At 36.9% G+C, this 23,376-nt stretch overlaps 1 protein-coding gene across 4 annotated transcripts in view; it reads left to right on the top strand.

The window, feature by feature from the left end:
- ubr3 (ubiquitin protein ligase E3 component n-recognin 3) overlaps positions 1-22,154 on the top strand; it is a 103,782-nt gene extending 81,628 nt beyond the window's left edge. For all 4 annotated transcript variants that reach the window (XM_062964667.1, XM_062964685.1, XM_062964677.1 and 1 more), the window contains 9 exons: positions 4,008-4,113; positions 6,830-6,930; positions 11,568-11,692; positions 14,279-14,386; positions 14,766-14,891; positions 15,356-15,532; positions 16,717-16,926; positions 18,742-18,881; positions 19,596-22,154. In XM_062964667.1, coding sequence (XP_062820737.1) covers positions 4,008-4,113; positions 6,830-6,930; positions 11,568-11,692; positions 14,279-14,386; positions 14,766-14,891; positions 15,356-15,532; positions 16,717-16,926; positions 18,742-18,881; positions 19,596-19,713 — 1,211 coding nt within the window. In that variant the 3' untranslated portion in view covers positions 19,714-22,154. The remainder of the gene's footprint in view (positions 1-4,007; positions 4,114-6,829; positions 6,931-11,567; positions 11,693-14,278; positions 14,387-14,765; positions 14,892-15,355; positions 15,533-16,716; positions 16,927-18,741; positions 18,882-19,595) is intronic.
- Positions 22,155-23,376: the final 1,222 nt, after the last annotated feature.

Raw genomic sequence — 23,376 nt, 5'->3', positions numbered from 1 at the left:
GATGGACTATTTTCCGATCAGTTGATTTGTATCAAACTCCCTTTAAGTCCCAGAAGGTCTGGATCTGGTGATCTGCATGGTGCCTCTCTTATGACCAAGGGGAAAAGTGCTAACATTTTCATACAAACAAAAAGAAATGAGCATTTGCCCCCTTAATGTCTGGGGAAAATGCCTATAGGAAAAGGCTTTTAGTAAAATGCAATTTTCTGCTATAATCTTTTGCCAAGAGAAATGGGGACTTGTTTTGCCCTCATTCACTCTGTCTTGTTCAGAAAACAGGTGACAGCAATCGGTTCCAATGTCATCTGTGCCTTCCATTATTTCAAAAACCCCAGGAGTTAATTGCAGCCCTCAAGCTCTGCTTGAATCAGCTGACTTCAGCATGAGACAGTTTTGGCCTCCCAAGTGCCTATGCATAATTGTCTACTTGTGGAAAATAAATTAATTCCTTCTGTGAGTTATATAAATATAGCCTTTCCAGGAGTCTGTTCAGGTGGCAGCAGCGTTAGGAACAAAAGTACAGAGATCTGGGGTAAACAACTAAAGTGTGATAAAGAGTGGCTTTTCATTTTGTAGAAGAAATAAATAGAATTTATTTAGTGTGTTGGAAAAATCTGTTTTGAACAAGCAGTGATTGTATCAGATATTATAGAATAGTCAATAAATATAAGAAAGAATATGCTTTTTATACATTCTCCATCAAAATTGCATTAAAACATATATAATTCTACTATAGATTTAAGTGCAGATAAGCATATCAGAACAAACTGAACACATTGCACGTGTTCCAGACATGGCAGCAGATTGAAAGAATGATACCCTGATAATTAATAGGTAGGAAATACAGAAAGCATAGAGTCCTTTGTCTGGATATTTATTAGTTGATCTCAATCTGTATTAATCATGGATGTAATTCTTTCTACGTCACCCTAGTTCTGCAGATCTAGGGAAATGTATTCTTCAGCAGTGATGTTTCATTTAACTCTTCTAAACTGTTCCAAGCTGTTGTAAACTGGTTCATGCTACTCGCAGGAATCTCAAGTGGAACACCTGCATTTTAAATACATTGAAGGGCAGCTGCTTTTAAATTACGATGTTTGACGTGCTATATTATCTACACCAAAGGTAGCATAGGAGAACTCTGAAGTAGTTAACAGTGACAGATTTTTGTGTGAAATGGTGGTGTCTATAAATGTTGCCTCCTGAGTGAGTGCAAAAACTGTTGTTCCCTCTGAGGTTAAAGCATAATAGAGGAAAAGTTACCTGACATTTCTGGAGAGGCCCTTCTCATCTGCAAAATCCTGTGTAGCAAGGTGTTAAGCACCATATCTCAAGGAATAATTACCTTATAGTGGAAATCATCTGCTTTACAATGAACTTCAGCACTGAAATGGTTATATTATCTAATATCTAATCTAATAGATTAATATGTGTAGATAATACTATCCAGTAGATTCCAAGCTTTTCCTCCTCTTTCCTGCACCACCTCCTCCATGCCTCCTCCTCTCCCACACCTCCTCCTCCCCCAAAAGCCATTCTTTTCCTCATCAACTTCACCCCCCCAAACCTTATTTCCCTCCCACCACTCGGGATGCTTTAATTGTACATTTCCTGCATGGTAGGAGGAAGTTGAACTGGATGGCCCTTGGGGTTTCTGCTATTATTCTTATTATTCATAGTAGTAGTAGTAGTTGTAGTAGTAGGCTGGGTGGCCATCTGTTGGGGGTGCTTTGATTGTGCTTTTCCTGCATGGCAGAAAGGGGTTGGACTGAATGGCCCTTGGGGCCTTCCACTGAAATATGTTAAATTTATGTGTTGTCAAAGGCTTTTATGGCTGGAATCACTGGGTTTGTGTGAGTTTTCCAAGCTATATGGCCATGTTCCAGAAGCATTCTTTCTCGATGTTTTGCCCACATCTATGGCAGTCATCCTCAGAGCTTGTGAGGTCTGTTGGAAACTAAGTAAGTGAGGTCTATATATCTGTGGAATGTCAAGGGTGGGAGAAAGAACTCTTGTCAGCTTGAGGCATGTGTGAATGTTCCAATTTGCCACCTTGATTAGCATTTAATGGCATTGCAGTTTCAAGGCCTAGCTGATTGCTGCCTGGGGGAATCCTTTGTTCAGAGGAGTTTATCTGGCCCTGATTGATTCTTGTCTGGAATTCCCCTGCTTTTTGAGTGTAGCTTAAAAGGTTTTCCCATGCCTGATAGATATACATTATGTACAATATAATATAATACAATCCATTATAAACTTTTGCTTCAAAAAGGGCTCCACAGCTGAAAAAGTTTGAGAAACCCTGCAATATATTATTTCCTATTACATCACAGCTTTCCAAACTGTGTCACAACACGTTAGTGTGTTAGTTGCAGTGTCTAGGCATGCCACACAAATGTATTAAGAAACCTCCGAGTCTATGTGAAAAAAGCAATACCATGCATATATTTGCATATTTTTGCACATGATTACATATTCTTACTTATAAATGACAAAAATCTTGGAAATGTATGGTATTATTTTAAAAAAATATTAATGAAATGTTTTCATGAGATATGTTGTGTTTCTATGCATTTGTTATTACAATTTATGTATGTGTCCGTATGCCTTATAAAGGGTTGGTTCAATCACCAGTTTGCTAGTAAAACTCAATTATTGTTTGGTGAAATGATGCATGTCTAAAAAGTGTGCCACCAATATGAAATGTTTGGAAAGCTTATTAAATAATTTCCTTTTTCTCTAAATCTCATGTTATCCTTTATTCTCATTATAAGATATAAGATGTGCCATATATACTCCTGTATAAGTCAAGGGCAGTAATTTAGGGCCAACATTATGGATTTAATGCCAAAATGATATGTAAAATCAAAGGTCATTTCACAGGAGGTTAAAGATTTTCACTGTCTTGTTATTCAAAAAGGCTTTTCCCGCTCTCCTCACATATGGGCATGGTTTAATTTTTTAAATAAAAGTTAAGGTAGAGTATTAATTTTCATATTAAAAAGAAACATCTCCTTCTCTGAGGAGAGAGGTGGAGAGAGAGTTTAGTCCATCCCTGGAAAATCTAAAAGGAACACCAACATCTACTCTCTTGGCACTCCTTTGAAGGGAAGTGCTAAAAAGCTGCCACCATCATTTTCTCACCTTGGTACTCAGAAAGGCCAGAATTAGCACTGTGGTGGAGAAAGTAGAGGAAGTTGGCATTTCTTTTGGGTTCTCCTGAGACGGACTAAGCTCTTCATTTTTAAAAAATAAGAGTTAAGAGAAGTACTTTCATTGACTCATGAATAAGTTGACCCAGTTTTTGGGATCATATTTTGACTATAATTTCTTGGCTTGTGCGCAAGTATATACAGTATTAGCATTAGGCCTAATAAGTTGGACCAAGTTCATTTGCTATGTCTCCTGATTGATCTAGGGTTCAACTTATTGTCTTCCTGGTCCTAATCTAGCATCTAGCACTACCTCACTGGCTCTTTATGTGTCCCAAAGCATTGGCAAATGATTGCTGTGTACTTGTATTTACATTGAGTACAGTCATGAGTAACAAATAGGAGAAGTACAGTTATGTAGGCCAGAGTTTTCCAACCTGTGTGTTGCGACACTTTAGGGTGTCAGCTACAGTGTCTAAGTGTGTCATGTGAAGGGAACAATAAATGACAAATATCTTGGAAATGTATATTACCTTATTAACCATCCATTTTAAAAAATATAAATGGAAGTTTTTTATGAGATACGTTGTGTCACTATACATTTTCTTGTTACAATTGATGGGTGTCTGTATCTCTTATAAGTGGTTGGTTTAGTGTCCAGTTTGCTAGTGAAATGGAATTACTGGGTCACAAAATGATGCATGTCTAGAAAAGGTGTGTCACCAACATGAAATGTTTGGAGAGCTTTGATAAAGACATGTAGAAATGTAAACCACCTGTTACAAAGAACTATGGAATATTTTAGTTCTGGCCAAATGTATTAACCTACCAGATGTTTTCCTGTGTTTTTACCCTCAGATCAGCTGTTCCATGTATTGGCAATGCACATGCGATTCTATAGCATTGATTCTGCATTCAACCCATGGAAAAAACTCACACAATTGGCCTTGGATGAAAATTTGCAGTAAGTATACTTTTTGGGCATATGTTTATTTATATTTACTTAAAGGTGCTTTGTAGGTAATATCCAATAAACAACATATATAACCAAATTAAAACAGACTAGTAATAAAAATTGCACATTGCAAACTTTGAGCTTCAGAAATAGTTTATGCAATATTCGTTGTGCCTCCAAGGAAGTTGAAGTAAGTCCATGGTCGTGAAGGTAAATCATAACTAAAATGAAATGGAGTTTGAAATAATTCAAGTTACTGCATAGCTATTGGCAAATATTGATTGAAGGCACTGGTCATGAAAATGAAAAAACACCCAGTCTAATCTCTTCTGTGCAGCACAATTATGTACATAGTCAGTGCTAAGTCCTTTCTTAGTCATTTTGACATGAGGGCTAAAATTTCTGAATATTTATAATCATAGTTGCCAGCTGATAATTTCAATGTTTTGTAGAAATTCTATTTAACCACCTTTTGTCAGATTGAAAGTAAATATTTTGTCATTGTCTTTGGATACAATGTAATATAAAGCTGTACATTTTTTATTCAGGTTTCGATTTACATTTTGCTTTTTCACTATCTGACATCATATTAATTTGTTTGTTATTAACTGCTCCTGTTGCAACGTTTTGGAAGCTGCACTTATCAGCCTCGCTCATGTGCCTTGAAGGGATTAGCAGGACAGATCATTTCCATATTTAAACAGACTTTATAAACGGTGGTTTTCAGTTCATGATGAAGAACTTGTTTAAGTTTTTAATAAAAGACAGAGCAGTTTTAAGTGCTTGATTTAGCTAAAGAAGCTTGGCATTGTATGTAAAATTACTTTTTCAGTTCTAGCAGGAGGAAGCAAATTTAGCCAAATGGTTCACTTGTTCCCTCAAGTCTTGTATTTTTGTAATGGTGCCAGGTGTTTTCATGTGCCATATAAACTGAAACATTTAATAGACTGCAGAAAAATTAACATTTGATGTTTGCCCTGTTTAATGGATTTTTAAAATATCTGTTAGAGAAGAAAATAAGTTTTGAAAGATATTTCATTTGAAAATTGAGAACTCAATTTTAATCTTCATCCAAGAGACAAAATATTTTAGGCCATCCTCAGAGTCACATTTTGTTACAGAAAATATGTGAGGTGGGCACTGTACTACATTGCTGCTTAAACATTTTAAAATAGTGTCTCCATTGGCCGTATAGTTTTTTGCAGCAAAAATAGTAGTATTTTAAAGCACAAAACTGGTTATAATTTTTTACACACACACACACACACAAACCCAATATCAGTTGGTTATTCAAAATACACAGTTCATCTCAAATGAACATGCCCTTTTTGGTCATGAAGATATGAGTATTGTGGAATACCTTTAATTCTGCAGCCACAAACACTTTCTTGGACACAGGGTATTCCTATAGACAAGTGACAATTCTCTTTGTTTCACTTATGAGGTGAATAAATATTGTTTTAGGTTTTGTAGTTTATTATACCACATTGAAAAGAGGATTAAATCTTCTAAATGGAAAATCAGAAGGCATGTATTGAACAACTTAAAAATAGTGACCTGAGCATTAAATTGATTTTTTGTCCACAGCAGTTTTGACTAGTTAGGAAGCAAGCCACTTTTAAAACCAAACACTGGCAAACTTCTTTGATGGTGGTGTTTCTTTGGCAATGAATTAGACTGTGGTTGCACTTTATGGTTGCATATCTGTCTGTCTTTTTATCAAAATTTCATGTTGTGTGTTTAAAACCTTTAAATCTCCAGAGAAGAAAAAGAATTGACAAACATAGTTCATTCCCCCCCCCCCCCCCCCTTTTTAAACTTTTTCTGGTATGTCTTGTTTTGCTTTGGTTTTAATTTGATAATGAGGTCTCTTTTTTGTTGATGAGAGCCAGCTTGGAAGACAAAGGAGATAAAAAGACATTTTTTAAAAAAAAAAGATGAAAAACATTTTTTCAAAGCAGTTCCTGTGTCCTACGTAGATTCTCCCAGTAAACATTGCTTTTTTCAAATTGATAATTGTAACAACCAGTTATCTGTATTATAGTGGCAGCATTTAGTTGAAGTGGCTAATTCCTTTATAAAAAGATACAGTACTATCTTGGCATGTAAACTTCAATATTGAAAATTGTACAAATTCCTCATCTGGCCCTATCAATCCAACAGAAACTCCACAATTAGCCAATTGGCTATATGAGAATTAGTCTTGTTCAGATGGTAAGAAAATGTTGAAATGCATAGCCACTAAGTACATACCTGATAGCAATGGCTATAGTACAAAATAGCTGTTTGGGAGACTGTAAATCAAATAGTTGTTCTTGTATGGTTTTATTTTAAAATTTGTTTTAAATTTGAGTTTTACAATTTTTTGCGAACCCCTGTGATGCCTTTGCGGAATCCTAGGGTTCTATGGAACACAGTTTGGGAATCACTGGCCATGGAGATGAAGATACGAAGGAGTCCGCGGATGTTGTGGAGCGGCGAGGGACTGGCATAACCAAATCAGATCAAACACAAAACTGGGTTATAGAGAGAGGAGAGAAAACTATTCAGTCTTTGTGAAGGGTGAGAGTAGTCTAAACACCTGATTTTGGGGGCTTCAGTCACAGGTTCCCCCTTCAGCACAAATCAGTGTGTCAGAATAACTTATGACTACAAAATATTTAAAAAATCTTACAGCTGTGTTGGATTACTGTGAGAAGTACAAGGATTTTCATAATTTTTTCAGGATGAGTAATGAAGAGCAGCCAGAGGTTCCAGTGCTTTATCGAGATGTCTTATCCCTTCTGCTTATCCAGATTTTAACCATGCCACAGCCATTGCGCAAAGGTATGCCTCACAAAATGCATATATAGTAAACAAGTAACAGTTTTTTGGGGGGTTTTTCATGTCAGGAACGACTTGAGAAACTACAAGTCACTTCTGGTGTGAGAGAATTGGCCGTTTACAAGGACTTTGCCCAGGGGATGCCTAGATGTTCGATGTTTTACCATCTTTGTGGGAGACTTTTCTCATGTCCCCGCATGGGGAGCTGGAGCTAACAGAGGAAGCTCACCCTCTCTCCCTAGATTTGAACCGCTGACCTGGTCAGTGATCCTTCCCCTGTTCCAGCTTTTCAAAACAATAGCAAATAAATGTGTTTGCCTAGCTGCATATGCTCGAACAGTGATTTTGCCTTATCTATAGAAGTTGGCATTAAACTGATTTTTTTGTGGTGGTGGTGGTTGTGGTTTGACAGGCTTATCAGATAGCAATACAATAAAACCACAAAGACTGAAAATGAGCATTATATTCCTTGAGTTATGAGGAAGGATGGAGGTCCTTCTGATTGACCTTCATTTATTTGCTATAACAGGACTGCTTAATATTTCACATTGAACTGTGAATGCCTAAGGGCAAAAGAGAATAATTTATTTTAATTTAACTGCACAAATCATGGCAATTGTGTCACACACGGCAAAGATAATTGCTATAACACAGTATTGGCAATGGTTATAATGTATGAATTTGAACACGTTCCTGGAATCTCAAGACATTTTTGAAGCAGAAATGATTTAGTGCTACTTATTTTGCCAGCTTTAAAGCTTTTTATATTATGATTCATATGCACATTTCAGATATATGACTTCTTTTCCCCTGCCAATCTACATTTTGTCATGTTTTGATAAAGGGTTATTATAAGCATTGTGGCTTGCCATTCCCTTTTTTTAAAAACACATTGATAACATGTATTGACCAGCTAATGACCTCAGCTGTGATTTTTGGTTTTGCTTCATTAAAAGGCACAATCAGGAACGTTTTGTCCTGTGGATGCCTGAAGATGACCATTTTTAAGGTGAAAGAATTCCTTCTTAACCCAGTTAATTTGAGCATTTGTACACTTGAAATGTGTCTAAAATTGCATACATTTCTGGGTAAGAAGTAGCAGAATTTTTTTACAGAATTCCTTTCTTTCGTAACTGTTCTCCATTTATTTGACAGATTTTAAAATAAAATAGTATATCTGTGAGCCCCTCACAACCTAGAATAAAATGTCAGAATTGGAAACATTAAAAATAGCTGCATGAGCAATCCAAGTTGGGACTGTTTCAGAGGTAAAGGTTGAATCTCTCAGAGCAGGAGGGGATTGCATACCCTTCTTCACAGGTTGATTTTACCCTTTATTAATGTCTGAAGCTCTGGCATGGGCTGGTCCTTGAGGTCACGAAGAGTCAGAAACGACTGAATGAATAAACAACAACATTGATGTCTGAATGGGGCTTCTTTTGGCTCCTATCCAGGCAAAACACTGTGTGCCTAATATACTTTTTAAGCTGCTGAAGAAGCTGAAAAAAACAGGAAACAGAATGAAAAGAATTTAAACTGCCTTGTTTAATATGACAGCTTCTTACAGATTCAAATGTTCTCCATTGAATGTCCTACTATTCCAATCCCAGTTTTTAATTTCCAGTTATCCTTCACTTTCTAGTCTTCTTTCTCCCTAATATGTTTTTATATCCAGTGACAAAAATTGTTAAAAATATAGATGGATAGTCCTAAGAGTTTCTTTCAGGCAATTGAATTAAATATCATTATTTCATATGGGTAAGTTAACTAAAACTAATTCAGTAAAACACCTGTCTCATATCAAGTACTGTATTGCTAAATTTATGTAGGGTTTTGTTGTTTAGCTATTCTTATTTTATAATAAATATTTTGCAGCATTGCTGTTTCCCCCAGTTATCTTTGTGCTGTCAAATGGTATGTTTGCATGTATCAACACAACTTGACTGGCTTCTTCTTCAAATTGCTAGCAAATTTTAAGATCCCTGATCAAATGTAGGGGTGTTTCTGGGTCTAGGAGGCATCAGATTAATACCTCTGTGGTAATTTTGTTTTCTTGGAATTTAATCTGGCAGATTGCCATTTTGATATCTAGATAGTGTTCTTTGAGGAAATTAGCACTTAATAAGAAGTGTGCTGGTCTTTTGCCCTTCGAGCAACTCCCTGGGAATTGCATTTACTGTACTACCTTATTAACTCTTGAATAGTCTTGGATATCTATTTCAATCCAACATCGATTAGGCAAAATAAATGCCATTATACTGTTCAGTCTCTTCTTTCTGAGAGGAAAAATTGATCTGAAGCCACCTCAAAAGAGAGAACACAAATTAACTCTGATTGTAGAGAAACATTATTCTAGAGGTCAGTCCAGTTGGAGTTGGTTGCTTCATCCGTCTATAAATGGAGGGCTTAAAGGGCGAGGGGTCACAAACAATCTCTGTGTTGCATAGAACTGCTGTGCAACCTAAAGGATTATCACTGAGTTGAAGGTTGTTGATATTGCTAAAGCATGGGCAGAATGGATACGTGCTTGAAATACAAAATAGATTTTCACCTCACCATGCATTGCAGTTGCATAATAATGCTGGTTTATCATTATTTTGATGCTCAGTTTACATTGATCTTCAGAAGAAAAACCAAAATGAGTCAGAATTTGTCCCAGAAAAAGAGACTTGTGTTCCTAAGGAATGCTTCTGTTTCACAGGGGAATGACAAGGAGCTCACATTAACCTGCTCTGGCCCATTATGGAAAGAATGGTTTATGCAATTTCACTTGTACCATTATACACATGCTTCCTATTCACTTTTTTTTACAAAGTAAATCAAAATTAATGCATGAACAGTAGAGTGCATCAGCCCCACATCTCTAGTTTTCTCACTTCCTTCATATGGAAAATGATGAGTGTATACAGGATAATTTCTCATACTTAATAGGTGTTCCCCACATTACTGGGAAGGTTAAAAAAAGTCAGGGAGTCTCTAGTTAACAAAGATTCACTGAAATATTGGCAAAGTAGCCATTTTCTGATTCAGTTAAATAGCTGTTCTCTTTCCTACTTTGATTTAGTAGACAAGCTCTTTCACTGAAGTTGCAGCCTTCAAGCACATGACATTTAGTTGGTATTTAATGTCAGCCAGGCAAGTTTTGCTGAGGTGTTATATGCTACATTTACTGACAGAAATCTTTTTGAGTATTGATAATATTTGTTTCTGGGATGCTGTGTGGTTTCTGAGTGTGACTCTGTTCTAGCAGCATTTTCTCCTAGCATTTTGCCTGTATCTGTGGCTGGCATCCTCTGACGATGCCAGACACAGATGCAGGTGAAATGTCAGGAAAAAATGCTGCTAGAACATGGCCTTATAGCCCTGAAACCACACAGCACTCCAGTGATTCCAGCTATGAAAGCCTTTGACAATACAATATTAGTTTCTTAATACAGTTATGGATAGTCAATATATTTGTATGCAAGTTTTTCTGTAGAACTTCATTGCTGTAATAACTATTCACAATGTCTACAATCTGTTGAGTGTAATTTTCATTTGGAAAATAAAGCATAAGTTCAGTACTCTTGATATTCAGAGCTAATGAGCCCTCACTATTGGTATTGTAGACTAGGTTTATTTAGACCTTCCAGCTAGTACTTCAGCTGAACCTGATAATTTTATTATACAGGTTGAACCTTCCTTAACTGTTACCAAAAGTATTGCAGAGTTCTATTTTTTTTTTCATTTTTAGAATACCTGTATTTGCTTCAGGTAATTGTGAATGTGGGATAGAGCAGAAAGGGGACTAGTAAGATGTCCAGTACCCACTCAGTTTTTTCACTAGGAGCCCTTGTTCTAACACTGCCAGGAATTTGCCAGGATGAAAAGCGAGCCTCTGGTTTCCATGGCTTTGCTCACACAAGGTCCTCGTAAAAGACAGGTATGCTTCCAAGCACACCACCTAGCCTTTTAGCAAAGCAGCCTTCAGAAATGGAGAGAGGGAAAATGCCCAAGGGGATTGAGCCACTCTACCAACTAACACTTCACTTGGCCCATAATAGCCCTTGTAGCTGAAAGAGAAGAGAAAATTATCTCCCCATCTTGTGGGGCTGGCTACTTTGCTAAAAGGACAGAAAATGTGTTGGCAGCTGGTGGAAGCATATGAAGTGTCGGCTTTTTACAAGGGCCTTATGTGAGTGGAGGCATAGGAACCAGATTCCTCCCCACTTCCCCCTCTTTGTTTATCTGTCAAATTTCAGACAGTGATGGAGCAAGGGCGCCTTAATTCAGAACTCAGGGGACACGTAACTAGCCCCATTCCTTGAAGATGGAAGTGGGGAAGTGGCAAAAAGTTTACGTTTCTGTACTATTTCAGATTTTGGATTTCCAGATAAGGAAGGGTCAGCCTGTACAAAGTAGTGAATATTTTGCACTGACTTGGAGTCTCCCCTTATCATAATGTGTGACTTATGTCGTGAAGATATCATGGTCCTTATGTATGTTTTAATTGCTATGAAAACATATTTTTGTACATTTGTCATTTGGATTTCTTTTTTAGAAAAATGGTTTGTAGATTTGTAGAGTATTATTGGTTTATAAAAATGTGAGACTTAATCTAGAATGTCTAAATCACCTTATCTGTTTTTATACTTCTATAGAGCACTTTATCTGTATCACAAAGGTGCTGTTCACACTGTTGTATATACAAGCTCTCGTCGTACTTTCCGTTAAATGCAACTCTGAAGATAGAATAACTTGGATGAACTCAGGAGCTTTGAAAAAGGTTTGTTGATTTGTCAAAAACTGCAAATAAAATGCCAAGGATGCAGTTCTATCTCCAGGTGTGCACAGTTAATCCTCTTGGTTTCTCTGGAATATAGATGTACACAGCATTATACTGCATTGCAGCCTAAAGCTGTCTTTCTTTCTCTCACACATGTTCAGTTTTTACATTTCAGTTGAAATACAAGATCAGTCTTTATCAGAGAGAGGAGCTGTCCACCATCCCAGACCTCTACTGTCCTTGGAGTAGTCAGCTGCATTTTTATTAGGCCACTTACTTAAGCCCTTCTTTCCCTTTTTTTCCTCGGAAAGTGGGAATACTGAAAGGCTGAGTGAGCTATGGCTATAAGGCCTGGATTATAGACTAGCCAAAGCTGAACTTTATAGAGAGCTTTTTCTTTTTCAAGTCAGCAGTTCTGCATGTCAGTGGGAGTCTTGCATTTTGCGGGAAGCTACTCTAGGTACTCCCTTCACATTTAATAGGAGACTGGTTGGGGAGAGCTGCCGTGTCTCTTTTTTTGCATTTCATATTTATTTGTTTGTGTGTGTAGACTTGGTGTGGTGTATTGATCTAAACTCAGATGATGACTCTGAAGACCAGGGTTTTAATCCTCACTCAACCATAAAATAGAATGGGTGACCGTGGGCAAGTTGCACTTTTTCAGCTTCAAAGGAAGGCAAAGGCAAACCTCTGAGCAAAACTTGCCAAGAAAACCTGCTAATAGGTTCAGCTCAGGGTCGCCATAAGTTGGAAATGACTTGTATGCTTGACTTATCACTTGGATCTGCACTGTGTTGCTGTGCTCTTCACACTTACTGGATAGCAAATCTTGTTGGAATAACTGATATTTCTGATGAAACACCATTGTTAGATTATTTTTGGTCAGATCCTGTTGTATTGCAACACTCCATCACCTCTCCCTCTTGACTGAAGTTCGAGATCTTAGGGCCCTTTCACACTACACGTGGTCCCAACATTTATTGCAGTGATATTCTGGGATTTGTAGTTTATGGAGGAACATTTCGAATCCTCAGCCAGAAAGCTTTCTGGCCTCACTAAACTACAAACCCCAGGATTTCACAAGATGCAGTTACAGTGTTCCCTCACTACTTCACAGTTCACTTTTTGTGGATTCACTGTTTTGCGGTTTTTCAATAAACTCTAAAAGACTACTATAAATAATAAAAATTACAATTTATGGCCTAAGGGAGGGAGGAAGGAAAAGCCAAAGGGAGAGAAAAGGAGCCCAAGTGGCAACGGGAGGAGAAGGAAGCGATTTATCAACACACAATTGGTTGATAAAGACTTAAAATAGTGTATAACTACTAAAATAATGTATAAATATTAAAATAAACATAGCGTCCCTACTTCACGGATTTTCACTTATTGCAGGTGGTCCTGGAACCTAACCCCCGCAATAAGTGAGGGAATACTGTATTACATGAAACACAATATTTTTGTGATTTAATTTATCTATATTCATATACAGATACCTTGTGAAAGCCTTATAATAGCAAAATAAAAAGCACTTGCAGATTGTAAGACACAGTTCTTCCTGTGCCCATGATAATGGCACCTAGACATGGGCAACATCTTAGGGGCAGGAAGGATGGTAGATGACTGTTAATACAAATATAGATCTGAAATCTAGAATGCCTTGAGTGAACTACAGTGCTGTTTGGATCTTGGTAAATAGTATTTTCTTTAGATTTTGCAGTGAAGCACAGACCACATTCACATAAAAATGCAAGTAAAAAATGGTGGTGAATCTTGGCTTCATCATTCACAAACAATCATACTAGTGATTGCTTTCCCATCAAACCAGCAGAGAACGCTTTATTAAGTTGGAATACATTAGTGGTAAACAACTTAATATTACGGATTTGCAGTTCCTAAACTTAATTTGAAACCTTAATTTGAAACCTTAGTTTGCAAACTGCTGTATGTGGGGAAAAGAGAACATAGCTAGTTATTTAATACACAGGGAGTACATACAGGAGGGAAAAAAGATACACCCCTCATCAGTATTCAAGAACAGCCATATTTTTTCTTCTGCCCAGACAGTTAGTTATGACTTATCATGACACTACTTTTTTCAGAAGCTTTTCCAGTCTTTAGTGAAGGTGCAATTCTTTGGAGCTATCCCAAGGAGCTTAGAAGGATAATAAATATATTCAGGATAAATCCTTGTTCAGTTTGGGGGGGAATGCAGATTCCATTAAAGTGAAAATACATCTCAGGTTTTGCTTGCTCACTACTAAGTTTGAATAGCACTTTTAATTTTTTATCAAACATTTTACTATGGAAAATTGTTGAATGTTGCTCTCCCCTCCCTCTTTGATAAATTTCTTCTCCAGTTCAAAGCATGGCAGGTGCTTCAGTGCAGAAAAAGTAACTTGACATCCCTTGATTTAGGTCTATAGCCATATGTGCAAAAGATTAGTGTCCTTCAATAAAAGAATTAGGAAGCCGTTTTTGGCAGATTAATTCCATCTGAGGCTTTTGGACCAAAAAGAAAAGGCCAGATTGAAGATACAGCATTTTAATACTCTTTTGATTTGATTATACATTTCTTTTTAATCACAGAGTCTATCCAATGCAAAAAAGACTTGGGAAGTGTTACTGAGCCATGTCATCAGTGAACTCTCCAAAGGGAAGATCTATGAACAAGAGGGAACTGAAGATCTAGCCATGGTATGGTTTATGTATTTGGATGTCAGCTGCACATTATTTAATGTTAACTATAGTTCCATGTAGATAGGGCCAAAGAATCCTAGAGGCATTAGATCCCATCTGATCGTAGAAGTTAAGTGGGGTCAGTACTTGGATGGGAGACTGCCAACAAATTTTCAGGTACTGTAGTTGGTATTTCAGAGGAAGTAAGTTGCAAAACTATATCTTTGTCTAACAAAATTATTTTGCAGGCAGTTCAAAGGCAAATACATGCACATATCTGACTGTAAAGTTTGCTTTTCTTTTTTTCCAGTAGTAGAACTGTTAAATAGAATTACTGATTCTTCAAAAGTAAAGTTCCATTAATTGAAATTTACTGGGTTTTTTCTCTCTAATTTAGGATAGCACTAGTGCTTGGTGTCCACATTCCATAGAGATGTACTTGCAGCAATTCTGCCTGCCTTTTCTCAGGATCACCAGCCTTCTTCAGCACCATCTCTTTGGAGGGGAGCTACCCAGCTGTCAGGTATTATGAAAACCTCATTTGTTGGCTCTGTCGTGTTGATATAGTGTATATCATGTTATGCCAACAAGCCTTCATCTTGTGTCTGGACAATTCATATATGCAAAAAACAAACTTGTAGATTGTCTTAAAGAACCCCAGTGAGATGCAAGAGTGAACCATAGTGCTATATCCCAGTAGTATATCCCATGTGAGCCGCCCCGAGTCCCTGTGGGGAGATGGTGGCGGGGTATAAATAAAGTTGTTTTTTATTATTATTATTATTATTATTATTATTATTATTATTATTATTATTATTATTATTATTATTATTATTATTATTGTAAATGCTGAATCTGTTACATAATGAAGGGAAGCTTGTATGTTGAAATTAGAATTATTTTTCATTAAATACATCACAATAGATAATTGCCTTTTACTAGTTGGACTTCTATTTTGCATATGGCTCCTTCTTTTATGATTAATAGGAAGGCGAAGAGTTTGCTGTTCTTGCCAGCTGCCTGGGTTTGTTATCACCATCTTTTCAATCATCGCAGTTCTCTAGTGCCTCTTGTCTTGATTGGCCTGTACCAGCCTTTGACATAATATCTCAATGGTGCTCAGAATTGGTTTCATTCTCAAATACACATCCAACACAAGTAAAGGTAGGTAAATGTTACTGCCACATCTTAATACATTATTTCAGACAATGGTTTATACAATACTATTGGCCATAGTTTACCCCTTCAGTTTTAAACCTGTTAAAATGTAGTACTTAAAAATGTTTACTTTTTAGAAAACTGGTTTTCATGCAAACTGCTATCAAAGTTTTATTTCATCAGAAATAAATATATTTCTTTAAAATATTTGAAGTGGAATGACTGTTTAACTATGGCTCATATTTTAAAACTATTATAACTTCTCAAAGCAAGAGGGAATAACTGGTTACAAACATTTTCACAAAGTAAAGATTGAGTCTTTATGTTATGAACACACCAACAGGAAACTGAATGTGTGATTTCATAGCCCTGGGTAGTGTATAGAGAACATAGAAATTGCTCCACAGTGATTTCAGACTTTGTTCCCTCAAGAAGATCTATTTAATATGCAAGCTGCAATACACACAATCTTCATGATTTGCCAAAGATTTTCTGCTGTGGTCTTATGATTACTTTACTTTTCCCCAAGATACCAGCAAGGCCATCTTGCTTCATTGGAGAGTACAGACTTGAATATACTCAAAAGTGGTAGCTTTGCTACTTTCCATTAAGGCAAGGCCACTGAATATTCAAGAAGCATTATGATAAGTTTGAGGGGAGTAGGAGGATCCAGACCTTGCTGGTCTAGATGAGGTTGGAGAGTAATGATTTAGAATTACTCATTCTGGTGTAGCCTACACTATATTCACCTCTTTGTTGGTTTTATTTATTTGTCTGAACAAAAATATTAATCAGCTTTTATCTCTAATAAAAGTAATTGATATAAGCATAACTTTCAAAATAAACTACATGGAGCTCAATGTCATATCCTGATAGTAAGAGGGACGATCTCTGGATCAACAGAAAACAAGCGAACTCCTTCTTCTGCATGACATCCCTTCAGATATTTAAGAATGTGTATCATATAACCTTCTCCAAGCTAAACATACTCAACTCCCTAAGATCATCTTGGTCATCTTCCTCTGGACACTGTCCAGTTTGCCTATATCCTTCCTGAACTGTGCTCCAGAACTGGACACTGTATGTCAGTCATTGCCTGGCCAAAGATGGACAGCTATGGGTCGGGAGGAGAGAGCTGACAGAATATGTGAGTATTTTAATTGGGTTTTCTCCTTTCTCCTCTTTTACAGGTTTTACTTATACAGGAATCTAAATGGGATTTACCACACCTCCTACAATTGCCTGAAAATTACAATACTATTTTCCAGTACTATCACAGAAAAAGTTGCTCAGTCTGTTCCAAGGTTCCTAAAGATCCTGCCATTTGTTTGGTTTGTGGCACTTTTGTGTGTTTGAAAGGACTTTGCTGCAAGCAACAGAGCTACTGTGAATGTGTCTTGGTAAGAGATATAACAGTTATCACTTGCCATAAAATGCTTTTTAGAGAGCTTCTCATTGAATTGCCAATATCAGCGATCCCAACAACCCTCTGTGAAGCAGGTGGTCTAGTTTGGATATAGCATCTATCCCCCGATTCCCTGCTCATAAGTCTTCCTATTTCACTTCAGTGAAATGGAGGAATACTTCTAAGATGATAATAGAAACGGATGGTCTGCAGATCTGCTCTATCCTTTGAAGAAAGAAGTTCATGCACAAACTGGGTACCCATCGTTGTCTAGGAAAGGCTTTGTAGCAAGGGAAAGCTTTGTGTGATAATTTAGATTATTTTGGAAATGAGAAGTTGCTTGTTAAATTAGGTTATTGTGATGGGTATTCTGGATTAAAGGCACTATTATAAAATTACAGGTTCACTTCTTGTTTTAAATGTACATTTATACACTTAGTTCTACTGCCTGTTGCATTATTTTACTGACCTCAAAATGGCAATATTTTAGGAGTATATACTTAGTTGATAGATCTCTCTCTGATATTAAAAGCATTGATAGGATTTGCCAGGATCTACTTTTCTGCTATAATTGCCAAAAGGAACTCTGATTGCAAAATGAAGGGTGAGTTTGACACTCGAGATATCTGAAAAACCAGCAGATGAATTTTGAAGACTGCTGTTATTTGTTTATTGTAAAGCCTTACTTGTGAGTGGTATGTCTGGTTCAGATGACATATTTTCTCAAATGGAAAATGGTGTGATAATACATAGTTTGTATGGGAAGTTGCTTATAAATTTGCTTCTTAAATGTCTCCATTATTTAAAAGAGGAAGTGGCAACTGTAGCCCTACAGATCAGTGGTTCTCAACCTGTGGGTCCCCAGATGTTTTGGCCTTCAACTCCCAGAAATCCTAACAGCTGGTAAACTGGCTGGGATTTCTGGGAGTTGTAAGCCAAAATACCTGGGGACCCACAGGTTGAGAACCAGTGCTATAGATAATGGTGGATTGATAATATTAGCGGCTTCAATTTGATGTTTGCCTGTTTTGTATTATGTAGTTTTATATCCTGAAGTTTTGTCTTATATAGTTTTTGTAGTTATCTTGTCTCTTTGTACTAAAAGCAGTGGGAGAGGCTGCGAACCATGTGACTGTCTCAGCGATGGTTTAGAAAGTTCAGTTTTAAAAAGGCTGACAGTCAGTTGAGCCTTGAGCCAGCTTGAGTGTAGAAGTCTGTTAGAGTGCTGAAGCTACTGTTAGAAGCTAGAAATTGTTGCGGCTTGTGTTTATCTTTTAAAGTAGACACATATTAAAGATAGCTGCATGAAGCAATATAGTTTATGACGAGACCATTAAGGAATATAAGTTTAATATACAAACTCTCTAAACGTCTTGAAGTTTATCCTACCCGCCAAAAAGAAATGTGCCTGTAACAATAAATACATGAAGTTGTAAGTAAACAAACACTGTTATTTCAAAAGAAGTCAGCTTGTATCTTTGTCTACCTAAAGCATCAAATAAACTCTACTACCTCATTGGATTTGCGATCCTAACAAGTCGTGATCCATTCTACCCCTGATGGGTTGCGATCCTAACAGGTTGTGATCCATTCCATCCAAATAAGTGATTATGGAAACTTCAGTCCAACGACCTCAGGAGGGTCACAGTTGTTTGTTCCAGTTTTAACATATTATTTCTACAGTCTAAAATACAGAAAAAATAAGGTCTAATTATACTATTGTGCAATTAGACATTAGGAGCAAAATGTCCTTATATTTGTTGCAATGTCATTAACAAGAAATTGTATCCACTTCCCTTATCGTTCTCAGCATTCACAAAATTGTGGCGCTGGTACAGGCATATTCCTTCTGATCAATGCATCTGTTATCATCATCATTCGTGGTCATCGTTTTTGCCTTTGGGGTTCTGTGTACCTGGATGCACACGGTGAAGAAGACAGAGATCTCAGGTAATCTTTGTAGAGAGAAGTGAATTTGCAATTGTGCATATAGTAACCAATCTCTTAAAGTGAGCTTCCACTTTTACAGTACAGTCCTATAGCTAAGGACTCGACTTGAGACGCCATTTAATCACGTGTGGACCTGGATCAGCTCCGCTGTTGTTATAGGATGCACAGAGCTGATCCAGCAGTAACATGGCCTTGACTCATGTTTCCTGAAGCCACAGGATAATTTGGAACTTCCCCAAAGCTGCATATTATCCATCAGCTTTGGGGACATTTAATCAACTATGCTGTTTCCCATTCCAGAAGTGGCATAGTTGATGAGATGCCATCCCAGGGAAAGGGGGAAGCACCTGTCTTCACCCCCCCCCCCCATTTCTCTTAGTGGTGCTTGGTGAGAAGCAAAATGAAGGAAGACTCTTCTCGGCACCTGGAACAATGCACAGTCCAGAGGCCAAAAAGGAAAAGGATTCCTCCTTTCCCCGGTGCCATGGATAGTGTCAAGGAGTCTTCTTTCATTTTGGAACTGCTTAAGGTAAGTTCATAAAATCAGGCAACCTGGTCAGTCTTTTGGGCAACAAACGTCATCTGATGGGGCAGCTCTGAATGTCTTCCTATCCTGCAGAGCAGTTGCATGCACTGCAGATATTTAAGACAGCAAAGAATTGTGATCCAGCTTTCATTGTTGTAATAAGTTATTGTCTTGTTTTTTTCTTGCAGGCGTGGCAAACCTCTATATATATGTAAAGAAAGATACAATGTGCTTGAACAGCAGTGGGTGTCACATACCTTTGATCACATCAATAAAAGATGGGGGCCGCATTATAATGGTTTGTAAATCACCAACCAGCATCTGTGCCATCACATCGCCTTTGTTATTAATACTACCTGATGGGCTTTGGCTACAAGTAAATGGAAACTCAATTTCCTCGTTGGGAAATGCTTGAAGCCTGGCCATTTTATGAAGTCCTCTTTTAGGTGTTGGTAATAAGAGGCTTAGTATGTAACAATGCAAAGCAATTTGTCCTCCTAATTTGAGTGAATTATCTAAATTTATTTGATTGCCGTTGCTCTCTAATCCACTAATAATAAGCACAATTTGTACTTTAAAAATGTTGCTAAATGGGTATTGAGTTTTATTTTTCCATGATGATTGGGGTTGTTTATGCTAAAGCACTGTATATGTGTAGCAAACCTGCTTAACATATTGTTTTTTTTCTTTGCCTTTTGTTGTATTGTTTTAAGATTTTGCTTGATAAGTATCTGTAAGTACAAAAGAATTGTGACACTTTTGATCTGTGAGATTGTACAGAAAATGGTATAAAGGGTTTAGAGTATATTTCACTCATTGCCAGAGAGCTATTGAAATAGTTTCAGGCATTGCTGAAAAATCTTATTCATTCTCAGGAATTTCATAGATATACTCCAGAGATTCAAGTCATAGCTGTAAAATAGATAGCTTGCTGCTCTTAATGTAATACAATACATATACAGTATTCTGTATTATTTACTAGCAAATACTAACAAACCAGTTTTACTATTTGTGTACATAAAACATTTGTAAAATGCCCCAAATGGTCGATCATAAACCAAACCAAGCATATAATGTCTCATTTCCACCTAGCTGTATGTATCAGTGTGGTGGGTAGAGAGGGCAAAAGACATGCTTGATACTTGGAAATGAGACATATTTTCTGAGTTCAAGCAGGTTTTTTTCTATTGTATTTATTGAGTAATCACTGCCCTTTCTGCTTGAATTTCTTAATAGGGGAATGGGGAGAATTACATTGTAAGGTGCCAGAAGACAGATTGCCCTCTTCCCCCTATTTCAATCTAACATAAACATGTATTTTCACAACTTTCCTTCAATCCTCATGGAGTAGCCCAAGAACCTGTTGTTCATAGCAGAAATTCCTTTTTGACAGAAATTGGGGAGGAGGGGGCAGGTTGTGTCAGGTCACTGCTCTCCTTCCCAAACATGCTCTGTATCTGATTGTATACATTGGTTTTCCCCAAATATAGAAATATATCTGCAGAAACCAGCTTCCATTGTTAAGGACTATAGGACGTTTGAGGCACTTGGGATGAGAGAGCTTTGAAATAGCACCACAATGGGCACCTTTATGGGAAAGCACCATGTATATAACCAGGCCGGGAATGTTATTTATTAGTCCTAGCACATTGCTGCCAAACCTTTTCCTTTTCCACAGCATAACCAGACACATGTTTACTGTTTAAAAGAGTGCTATCAGGCTCTTCTGATACTTACATACTTGTAATTTTTTTCTGTAACATTTTTATCTCTGAACTAATTTTAAAAGACCTGTAGTCATAAAATAGATTGAAAGTTGTTCTCTGTTCAAAGGTCTGATAGGAAATGAGCTGTTGCAAACTGCAGAAGGAATAATAATAAGAATATTGGACAGTTCATATAGAAAGCCTCTTTAGTCTACTAGGTTTAAAATAAAATGTGGTAATGGATTGCTATTTGTATAAAATAGTGTGCGAATACACAGACATACAGACACACACATTTGGAATAGATCTTGAAGCCTACATTTTCTTCAATTGAAAATGTCATCTCTTCCAAAAATTTTTTGTTTTAATATGTATCATATATGCAACCTATAGTAGTTCTGCATCACTCATTTCTGAATATTAGGCCATTTTAAGCACAGTGGACAAACAGAAATATTCTTGGCATGTCCCAGTATAATACTATCACAGGGTGTTTACATTTGAGTGCTCTGTGTAGTTGGAAGCTTCACAAGAAGTAATGTCCCTGTCAATAGAATCAAATGCGTTATTTAAAGTGGATTTTTTAAAAATGTGTATATGGGTGTGGAGTAAAATTACTAGCCTTAACTTTCAAATCTTTATATTACATGGTGTTCATTTTGATACTGGTGAATTAGTCACTGGTCAGTTTTTAAAAAAGAAAACAAAGGCTCTAAGTTTGGAAAATTCTACTTGAAAAGCACCTGCATGCTGCTGGACTAGAAGTTTGGTTAACCCCGTACCTTTTTGGAAATCTGCTTTAAGAAGCTAACTTTGAGAAATAACAAGTCCAAACTAGAACTGGGCGTGTGTGCGTGAGTGCTGCTGCTCCTGCTTCTGCTGCTCTTCCTCCAACATACTGGTGTGGTTTCTTGTGTAAATGATCATTTAAGTACAGTACATTACTGTAGAAACAGAATCCGTCTCTGACACATCAAAGACAAAACTAGAAATATTGTAATCAACATTGTAAAATATGTTAATAAAAGTCTACTGCCATTACATGTGTGTATGGGCTCATTTTGTTGTATTAGGAAATTAAGCTTACTTAAAAAAAATAATTACCGGTATCCAGAGGAGATATGTTTCTGGCCAGACTGCAGTCACATGAAACCACTGATTTCACCAAATGCCACTGAATTACTTCACTTCCAATCCCAGCATACCATAGACGTGTGCTGGAGGATCTAGAGGTATAGTCTAGGAATTTTCTATGTCCTTCAACACAATTCTGTGATAGTTTCCAGGGGAAGTATACCATACAATTGCCTGAAGGATGTAGCAAATTCACAGAGAGGCAATTTTTCAGATAACAAACTGTTTTTATGGCTTGCAGGGTTACAGAGGTCTTACTGTATACTTTACACAACTATAGAAATATGCAGTGCCATCAGACTTTGAGGCAGAAGTTTAGGGCATCCCTCAGCAGAATGAAAAGCAGGATATGAAACATGTCTGAAAGGAATGAATTGGAAGACACACACTTTTAAATATATTTTTCTATTATTTTTGTTTTTTATTTATTTATATTTTTTTCTCTCCATGTTTTTTTCTTTTCCCCCTCCTTTTCCTCTATCCTATAACCACCATTGTTCTCATTTTTTATGTATAGAAACACTCAATTAAAACATTTAAAAACCACATTTCATGGCATAGAATTCTGGTGAATGGAACGTCTATTTTGTGAGAGGGCAAAAACAGTTGTGATTGATGCTTTATATAGAAGAACACACACTTTTAAAGTTCAACTGGAGTACTTTAAATTGTCTCTCTTTAGGGTGTTAAGGAGTACCAATTGGCTGCAGGGAAACGTAACATAAATGGTTGCTTGTCATTCTTGATGCTTGAGTGCCTCATTTAGAAAAAAGAAAACTAAAAAAACACCAGCACACTCAGGTTCAGTTAATGTAACTTTCACCCTGCTTGTATTTGCCTGATAACATACATTTGGAGTAATGTGTTTTCCCCACTAAGCGTTCTACACTTCTGCAAAATCTGCTCTAAATCAAAAACGTAAATATTGAGCTGTCTATACTTTACTTTCAGTTTTCATAAATGAATGCATTCAGTTGAGATTTGGGTTTGTATTTGTGTCAAGTTTTTTTCCTACAAAAACTTACGTGAATAACTCTTAGGCACAAATGGAAAATAAGACAGACAAGATATATTGAAAAACAAGAATATGAGCATCCAGCATGTAAACTGGCTGTGCACTGGGGTTTCT

This window comes from Anolis carolinensis, chromosome 1 (genome assembly GCF_035594765.1).
Source record: "Anolis carolinensis isolate JA03-04 chromosome 1, rAnoCar3.1.pri, whole genome shotgun sequence".
Taxonomy (NCBI): Eukaryota; Metazoa; Chordata; class Lepidosauria; order Squamata; family Dactyloidae; genus Anolis; species Anolis carolinensis.
The sequence above is the reverse complement of the archived record's forward strand: the minus strand, read 5'-3'. Positions and strand labels throughout refer to the sequence as shown.